Raw genomic sequence first — 9,697 nt, 5'->3', positions numbered from 1 at the left:
GAATATTAAAGTGTTCTTTAATCCTCAGATATGTAACATATTACATGGTTAATGAGGGCATGCGGAAAAAATATACCACCTCAAAAATCAACCACTGATGACAAGAGGAGAATTTAAAAGGCATTATTAAAATGAACCATAAGCAATCTGACAGTATTGCGTGTACATTTTAAATTGAACGCAGTTTCAAGAAGCATTCGTGATGAAACAGGATCAAATTAATTTGTATTCAAACTATAGTCAAACACACCTGAACATACTGAATGTAGATAATTAAGAAGCAGGACATTTGAGTGATGTAATTATATGTAAATAAAGGTCACGGTAACTTAAACCAGTAATAATAATAATGCGTCCTGCCTGGAAGATGGAAACCATAAAAACAATTACCTTCACTGTACTATTTTATCATAGCTGATGCAATACTGGAAAGAGGTGACGGGTTCCAATTCAGTAATAAAACACATAATCCGAAATATAAAGTGAACACGTACTTGGCATAACAACTTTGTCCTGTGTACCAACATTAAAAAACACTTTACCAACAGAAAACTCCTCCACTTGAGTATCCGTCAAGCTTTAGAAACCTTCAGGTTTTTGTTAACACTTGGAATCAAATACCTCAAATAACACCTAAGTTTGAACTTTTGGTTAAAAGAAATACACTGAAGATTGTACGTTTGGATCAACATGAGCTAAATTTCTATAGTCCAACAACAGCATAGATGTAATTTGAGCCTTAGAAGTCTGTAGATATCATTGATTAGTTTGTAGTGAACACCAAGTTATGCTGTTTTTAATTGAAGACGACAATAAGACTACGGCAGCTTAAAGGCACCCGGTCTCCTGTCAGTAGTCGTCTCTGTGATCCGGCACTGGTTTGTAAGGACGAAAAGGCCTTTGGCTTCCAGCTGCATTTTGCCTGTAGTCAAAGGGCGACATGTAAAATCCAACTCTCAGTCCTGAGGAACACTTCAGGAAGCTATAAATGTAGACTCATCTGCAGGTCAGAGCCACACTAATGTGACTGTTTTTAAATAATTAAAAAGTAATAATTAAGCCAATAAACCTAATTCTATGTCTGGGGTAAAAGCACTAACCTGAGATTCTCATCCTGCAGGTCATCTGCTCTGAGGGCGGACCTGGAGATGCCCATGCCTGGAGGAATCCTGTCTGGGTACCGCACAGCAATTTTGTTGCCATTCAGGTCCCAACCCTGTGAAGAACATGAGTTTACTGGAAGAGTAACAAGAAAAACGACTGACAGACAACCAGAAAGCTGATGTAGGAAACATTTTGAATACTACAGTGGCTTGCAAAAGTATTTTTTATCCATTCGTCCAAGCAAAACTGCTCCAGCTGCTTGAAGTTGGATGGGTTCTGCTGGTGTACAGCAGATGTCGCATATTTCATGATAAAACTCAGCCCCCCTTTCTACGTACCAGCAGGTTATAAACCGTTGGAAAGCTTAAGTCCCTGAGATCCGATTTCAGGACACGATCACGACTGTAGACACAGTAAACACTGACGTCAAACCCGTCGCAAATACAACTAATTATGCAACTCACAGATGCATAATTAGCCACAAGAAGCCTCACAGTATTCCAAGAACAGATACAACTCCAACAATAATGCTCCTTTTACATTGGCATGGGTCCAGTTAAAGTACTCCAGTAAAATAGTTATAAGTCCATGAAGACACAGTCTGCGGCTGCAAACTTTCATCATTTCCGTCAGACCATGCCTCTCCTAAAAATGGTTCAAGAACAGCTCTGAATTTACTTTGGGTATGCTTTTTTTAGGCGGTTAAACCACTCGAGTGTTGTTTTAGCAGAATGCTTCAGGTCATTGTCCTGCTGGAAGATGAACCGTCTCAAATCTGTGGAAGACTGAGACAGGTTTTCCTCAAGAATTTCCATGCATTTACCTCCATCCGTTTCAAGCTGCTATTCTGGTCCCCTTCAGTGCAAAACATCCACACAGCAAGATGCTGCCACCACTGTGCTCGACTGTGTGGATGGTGTCCTTCAGGTGATGAGGTGTTGGGTAGCATTTTATTCTCTTCTAACCAGAGGACCATCTTCCTTCTTCATGCATTTTGACTTTCTTCCAATCATCTGTAAGCCACAGCTTTACTCTGGTAAAACCCAGCTCTGTGGCGTCTATGGCTTAAAGACTCAGTCTGATTCTTCGTGGACAGCCCTCACTAGGCAGGTTTGTGGTGCAATATTCTTTCCATTTTGTGTTGACGGATTAAATGGTGCTCAGAGGGATTATTAAAGTTTAATTTCTCTTTTTTATTACCCCATTCTGCTTGTCCCTGACCCGTTTGAAGGTCTTTCAGAACAGGTGTTTATGTACTGTGATCATGTGACACTTGGATTGCACACAGATGGACCTTAGTGAAACATCTATGCGAGTTCTGAAGGTACTTTGTAGCACCAGATCCTATTTAGGGTCTTACCCAAAAATAATATACATACTGTATATGTATGAACACTTTTGCAAGCCACTGTAGATCATTACTATACTTTATACACTGTCCAATCTGTCAAATGTGCCACATGCACTGTGGCCGCTTTCACAGGCATGTCTGAATGAAGGGTGAGGAACATTGATGGAAAATGTGTGAATGATTGAATGCTATCACTCATTCATGCCACATACCACATGTGTGAACAGGATTAAAGTCTCTACAGAGGAGCACTATTGACTCATTTTGCCCAGTTCAAGGTTGGAAATTGAAAATGGACCAAGTGTTCCAGATTAATGGGCATGTGTCTGGAAAGACAAACTACTTCATGATGCAATTTATCTTAAATTCTATCTGGTTTAATATCTTGTTTTTCCAGTCACACAACTCATAGCACTGACTCCAGGTAGTAAAAGACAGACAACCTGGTGAACCTGTAGCATTAAAAAACCTAATAAAAGGACTACCTTTCATGTACATAATCAGTATAATATAACAAAAGATAAAGCCACAGTCCCTCAGTAAATCCCTCAATCGTCCTAATTTAGATTGTACTTACATGGAAGCGTCTGATTGCTTCATCACAGTCCTCTTTTTTTGTAAAGTTGACAAAGGCACAACGTTTGTAATGCAGAACCTTCACACTATAGACGACCCCAACCCTGAACGAGAGGAACGTGTGAATTACAATAAAACTCAAGCATCTTACCACAGCTTAGTCTTTACTTAGTCAATTTGTGTTCAGCTGAGCTGAAATTAACTTTAATTAAAAAAAAAAACATTCTTACTTGGTAAACAGGTCGGTGACTGTGGCATCAGTTACTGGGTTATTCAAGTTTCCCACCCACACTGGAAACAACTCCCTAAAAGAAAAGAAAACACCATATTTACAGGGTTAAAAAGAAAATTATGGTGCGTATACTTCCTTATTAAACATTTTCTGGGTACTTAAATGTTTTCCATTACAGAAACTGATCCGGGATCATCTTTTTTCTAATTAACCTTTGTTAATACCATATCAGATTCTCTGTAATTGAAACATTGATATATTTCCAGACAGTATTTGAAAGGTCCACAGTTTTCTGAGCCAGAATCGTAAAAAACCCACATTTTCATCAGAAATGTGCACTGATGTGAGGTTTCTGCAGTCTGAAAGGGAAACCAGGTGGGTACCTTGTAAAAGTACAAATTCCAGTCTGACCCTCCAGATAATATTTACTACTAATTCTTTCTCTTTTAATCAAAAATGAAACTAAAGACTTTCTAATTAATGACCCTGCAAAGTCAGTAAATAAATACTCACAGTGATGGTCTGTTATCACCGTAGTTCATCTTCATAAGAAAAGGCTTTGATTGACTCTGGACGTTGGCTATATTCTGGACTGAGCCTAAAGGTTTGTTCATAAGTGGATTTTTAGGTGCGTTGTGGGACTCAGCAAAATCAACAATTGCAGGGTTTGTATTGGCTGAGAGGATCGGCGAGACTCCGGTGACATTCGCTACTTGAGCTGGCGGGAGAGTGCCATTTAAAACAGCTCCTAGAACACAAAAACCAGCTATTAGTTGCTATTTGACTCAAAACATATTCAAATGTCGCTTCCAAGCAAATTGCCAAAAGCCAGCTGAATACAGCAGCTTTTCAATATGACCCTCACCTGGCTGGCGTTGGTGTAATTTAAATAGCACATCTATGGCCTTCTCTATAGTCCCGTGAATAATTAAAGCATTGGAGCTTTCCTCCGATGTGAAACCATATTGCTGAGGAAAAAACAGAATGACAGGTTTATAATTATAACTGTTCTGTCCTCATGAACTATGCAGTGATTCTAATCTGACAACAACTTTTCTTGTACGATACAAAAAAATGAAGCCACAGAAATGTTACCGTTACACACCATGAGCTGAAATATCTGCACCCGCATGAGTTCCTGAGCAGCTTCTGCATACGAACTCTCCAGTTTGAGGACTTCCCTGAAGGCCCGGGCAGCCTCTTCATACCTCTGAAACGGAAGAAGCAAACTTTTTTTCACCACCGACTTTGAACTGAAATCTTTGCAGCCCCAAGTGTGCATTTTGTCATCTCTCAATAATAAATGTCACATTTTGTCCATCAAGTTTACACACAGACTCAGAAGCCTTCTGTTGCCATTTTGTTTTAAGAACCGATTAGGTTTCCTGCCTTTGTCTAAAGCCTAGTGGGAGTGGTTTGGCAGTTTGAAGCCACTGGTTCTCGTAAACTGGTGGCAGTCTTTCTTAAAATGGCAGGGTGTCAAACTCTACATCTGAAAACAATGATTCCATAGCTCTTCTCCAATGGTAAAAAAAAAAATTCTCATTCCAGATGATCGGATGGACCCAGTGTTTACTTTTTGACCACAAAATCATCCTCACAGCTCGATGGCTCTATTTTGCACTGACTGTGAATATCTGCAACAGATTAATAATAAAAATGCATCTGACGCTATGCAAACTGTGTGTGAACAGTTTATTTCAGATCATGAATTTAAAAAAGCAAGATTCATCAAGTGTCCTGTGATCTATGTTTACTGCAACAGGTTGTCAATACATGTAAATAATGGGAGCAATCAGTGGTGCCAAAGGGAGCAAAGTCTGAGTAAGCCAACCTGTAAATAAACAGCTGATGACAAAGGGATTTCTTCAGATGTCGCTTCTTCACTTTTACAACCACTGATTAACAATTAATCATAGGACTCTAATCTTGGCTCATGAGCTCAGAATCACAGTTCAAAATAAACTGAGGAGGCATGATTACCAGTAAAAAAGGTTAAAGAGATGACTATGAGTTCAAGTGAGTCAGCGGACGCCTGATTTCTGAAAACTGGAGGGTAGACCATTTACCTTTAGACCTGCCAGAGCTCTGCCTCTCCTAAAAAGACCTTTAACCCAGCCTGGACATATGCCGAGAGACAGCTCTGCGTCGGTCAGCGCCTTGTCGTATTCTCGCAACTTTTCAAAACAAAAGGAACGATTGCCAAACAGCCTGTGACAGAAAGAGAGTTTGAACACCACATTAAAAAAAGTCAGTAGCTGTGAGCAGAGATTGGTAATAAAGGGGGAAGGGACATGCTCTTACTTATATTCTGTTGGGTTGTATTTAATCGCATTTGTGAAATACTTCACAGCCATATTATAGTCGCCATCACTGGCAAAATTATTTCCAATATCTAGAAAGAAAAAAAAGCAGGAACTTGAGTTAGAATTAAACTCTCACTGATAAAGAGGACTTAAACATACATAAACTGACAATGAATGTGCACACGGGCTAAACTTACTTGCAAGCTCAGTACTTATCTTTACATTATCTTCGAAGCTGAGGCTGCTGGGGGCGACAGAATCCTGTTTAAACAGCAAGAGAAGCAAATTGGTGAACATATATGTAAAACAATACAAATTTTTTTATCTATTTAAAATCCAACTTGTATGTAGGACATCTGACCTTCTTCTGAGCCTCCTTTTCAACCTCCTGGTCTTCCTTTGACTTGTTGGGAACATTTTTACGTCCTTTGTCGGGGATCTTCTTTTTCTCCTTCCTCTCAGCGTTGGACTTCTCCTCTAGTTTACGCCTGGCAATAAGAGCAGCTTTGCTCACAAAAGTACTCGTCATATCCAGTTCCTTGAGAAAAATAGATGGACGGACTCGTTACTTTACACTGTAAATGGTACATGCGCCAACTAGATTCAATAAAACGAGGACACCAAAATATTTCCTCCACACCAACAGGAATAATTTATCGACTGCTAGTTTCTGCATTATTATGAGCAACAAATGTAGGATGATAAGTTATTTAGAACAGAAATGTGCTTTATGTGGTTCGGACCACTGGTACCTCTGAGTCAGTGGAGTCATTCTTGGTGTCGGCATCTTCTTCACTGGATTCTAGGTCACTGCTGTCGCTGTCTGTATCTTTAGCTGCAGCCGACAGTTTCACACTGGAATTGGTGCCGTCTCTTTTTTTATCATTACCTGGTTTACTCTCCTCCGTTTTAGATCGTTGAGCATCATCTTTCCCCTGAAGAGCAAAGCACACAGCCTTGTCTGAGTTAGTGTGCAGCTAGTGGCACTCTTTTAAAAGATATTGGGCATATTCTTATCACCTCTTCATTTGTTTCAGGGTTTTGTTTTTTCTTCTCCATTTCTTTCCTTTCCTTCTGTTTCTGTTCAACAAGAAGAAATGCAACGATGCTTAATAACCACAAGCTGCTGTTTAGTCATTTCTGAAGAGCTCATGCCCCAGAATGCAGTACTTACCTGTTTCTTCAGCCGCTTTTTCTCAGCTTTTTCTTTGTTTGTCTTCGCTTCTTGTAATAATCTGGCTTTTCTTTCAGTATCCTACAAGTGCAAAACCAAACATCACACAAATTGAAATGACTTCTTATCAACATGAAATATTTGACTTCAACAAGAAAAGGAGAAGTAAACTTACACTCTCCTTAACCTGAACTTTTCCAAAGGGTGGGCAGGAAGAGTCACGGGCTGATGTATAGTAATGCAGAGGAGCCTGATAATCAGAGCTGGATGACCTCATTTGGTTCTCTCTTAATCCTTCATTGTTACCTGAGTATCCATTGAAACTGTTATGAATGTGTGTCCAACTCTCATAATCATCAACATCTAGTTGTTGTTGTTTTTTTTAACACATTTTGCTAATAGAAACAAGCATGAGACAAATATGCATGAGACGGTTGTAATATGCGATATCTCCTTACCAAGCAGGCCGCATTGAATGATCCTTTGCATATAAGGCTGACGCTCAAACATTCCCACAACTCTTTGCTAAACCGGAGAGAGAAAAAGGTGTGAATGGCAGTCCCAAATCGTTCCTTAAAACCATCAGATTAGCTTACCATCTTCAGTCTTGAAACTTTTCCACAGACGACCAACATTCAAGTTCCAGTAAAGACTGACACAAAATGATAAAAAAAAAAAGGAGCAAGATATCTGGTATGTTCCCAAGGCTGTCTGAAGCTGCGTCCTTGAGCTGCAGTGAGATTACAGAGACTGAACCAGCATATCTTTGTTTCACTTTCCTTTACCCAGAACAAACTGAGTCACCGAATCTACTTCAGCAGATAAGTTTCATTCGTTGCACCGGCACATAAACACACATAATAAACACTAATCTGAAGGTTTCATCCAATTTGGAGAATATTTCCACATTCAACTTATTAAATCCTTTCAAAAGTAGCCTGTAACAGATATAATCAGCTACCCACAGGATGCCAACATTAGCTAATGTTGAGTAGGGTGTGGGTTGAGTGTTTTACACAAATTGAGCCTTTCAGTTAGCCTCGACTGTGACTATCTTATCTTGTTAATGTACTGAGAATTAACACAGAAACCACAAACACCTGTGTTAAGAGGTGGCAGCTGGAATAAGGCAGCACTGATGCAGTTAAAGCAATGATTGCATAAGCCAGTGTGAACTCACAGCGTAAAGACAATCTGGCAACCGTTTTATGCTGTTTCACATCAATTCTGGGGAAACAGACTGAAAGAAAACAAAAGTATTTAGCCAATTCTTCACTGAAGTAAAAACACCAACACTTCTATTCTATAACTTTATTCTCTTAAAGTTACTAAACTGGTCCATCTGACTGATTGATCATTTATGACATAAGATTATCAACAAGGAATCATCAGTGTACACCCAGCAAGTCCGAATTACTTCAACGATAGTTTTATACGCATTTATATATATATAGATAGATAGAACTTTATTGATTTAAATTAAGGCTCCAGCCGCAGTGCAGCACCATAAAAAAAACACCATATAAACAATATATAAAGGAGACAGTGGATTTAGACATCTGACATGTGACTGTGAATACACATTTCTTTAAAACATATGTGGTGTATGAGGGATGGTTGCCTTTAGACAGCTGATGTGTAAATGGTACAGGGAGAACACTGCTGACACAGACTTGGTCAAACACAGGAATAATATCTTATTGCCAGCCAGGTCCGTATCAGAATTACAGATTGATGAATCAAAATCTGGAGAGATCTTCACAGCCCCAAAGTGCGTGCAATTTCTCCCTCACTGCGAGTGGAGTAGGGTAAAATCTTCCCATATTTGGTACCCCTGAAGATGCTGCGTGTCCCCGTCAACAGGCACATAGCCAGAAAATAATGTATACATATCTGGTGGGTCTCCACTAACTGATGAATGTGTTTTTCTTAACATCGTCTCAGCTGCAACGCTGTTCCGCTTTAAGAGAAACAGCTGCGTACATAAGACGCTCCTGAAAGACGGACATAAACAGTGCATGCACGGTTTAAAATGTTTCCAGTAAGCGAAGGTTAGTCGGATGAGTACAACATTAGCTTGTCTTACGTGATGCATGACAGCTGCTGGTCGGTTTTGAGATGGTTAACAACGTTGACAGTAGTGCAGTGCCCGTGTTAGCTACAAACTTATGTGAGTTTTTACTTACTTAAACATCTGTTAGAGATTACTTACGATCATACGGATGTCCGTTAACTCTGGAAAATAAGAAGGGAAACCAACAGTGTAAACCCCATTTGTTCAAAAAGGGTAAGGACGTGATTCATCAGCATTCAGCCATAACAACTAGAACGAGCGAGCTAGCTAGCTAGTTAGTTAGCCAGAATAAATACGAACTTTTTTAATAACGACAAATTAACATTTTCTTACCCGTTTCGTCTTTAAATACCTGCATGTTTACTAATACACGCCCAGTCTCGGCGTCTTATACTGTTTAATTAAATTTAATAACGCCACATGCTGCATTTATAATACTAAATTTAGCAGCTGTTTACTTGAAATGCGTTCGCGTTTCCGCGCGCTCTCAACTACTCACGGCTCTACGTAGGAAGTGGAGCCAGCAGGCGGGACTTGCAATCTAATACACGCATGCGCAATGTGGCCCTACTCCCGGAATATGCAGAGCCGTATATAGAGATGTACGGCTCTGGGAATATGTACACATTGATGTCCCCTGCTGGTAAATAACAATAAAATACCTTCTTGTAAATCCATAATTATTAAGCTTTTATCTTCTCATCAGCAAATACTGAACATTTTTTGCACCTATGAGCCGTCATTTTAAATTTTATCTAGGGTGTTTTTATGTGTAAACACTAAGTGTGCAAATAAGAAACACATTTACAAAAAATTTTGCACATCTCGTTCTCAATTCTTGGCACAAAACTACATTTTTGGTCTTTCAAAAATATTCACG

The 9,697-nt window shown here is 39.5% G+C and overlaps 1 protein-coding gene across 3 annotated transcripts; it reads right to left on the bottom strand.

The window, feature by feature from the left end:
• Positions 1 to 9,318, bottom strand: LOC142368421 (uncharacterized). 3 transcript variants are annotated; one of them, XM_075450577.1, is made up of 19 exons: positions 9,151 to 9,318; positions 8,956 to 8,978; positions 7,924 to 7,983; positions 7,202 to 7,268; positions 6,919 to 7,049; positions 6,744 to 6,824; positions 6,590 to 6,649; positions 6,322 to 6,504; positions 5,931 to 6,107; positions 5,767 to 5,830; positions 5,568 to 5,658; positions 5,333 to 5,474; positions 4,369 to 4,473; positions 4,129 to 4,231; positions 3,777 to 4,011; positions 3,262 to 3,336; positions 3,033 to 3,135; positions 1,101 to 1,216; positions 1 to 922 (listed from the first exon to the last, which is right to left on the bottom strand). In XM_075450577.1, exons 4-19 carry the CDS (start codon positions 7,251 to 7,253, stop codon positions 850 to 852), a joined length of 1,791 nt encoding a protein of 596 aa, XP_075306692.1. In that variant the 5' UTR covers positions 7,254 to 7,268; positions 7,924 to 7,983; positions 8,956 to 8,978; positions 9,151 to 9,318; the 3' UTR covers positions 1 to 849. The 3 variants fall into 3 exon arrangements, with proteins under 3 accessions (XP_075306692.1, XP_075306690.1, XP_075306691.1); XM_075450575.1 differs by lacking the exon at positions 7,924 to 7,983; XM_075450576.1 differs by lacking the exons at positions 7,924 to 7,983; positions 9,151 to 9,318 and adding an exon at positions 7,340 to 7,473 and having other exon boundaries at positions 8,956 to 8,979.
• Between the last annotated feature and the right edge of the window lie 379 nt (positions 9,319 to 9,697).

Source organism: Odontesthes bonariensis, chromosome 19 (genome assembly GCF_027942865.1).
Source record: "Odontesthes bonariensis isolate fOdoBon6 chromosome 19, fOdoBon6.hap1, whole genome shotgun sequence".
Classification (NCBI taxonomy): domain Eukaryota; kingdom Metazoa; phylum Chordata; class Actinopteri; order Atheriniformes; family Atherinopsidae; genus Odontesthes; species Odontesthes bonariensis.
Note: the sequence above shows the minus strand (reverse complement) of the source record. Positions and strands in the feature narration are given on the sequence as shown.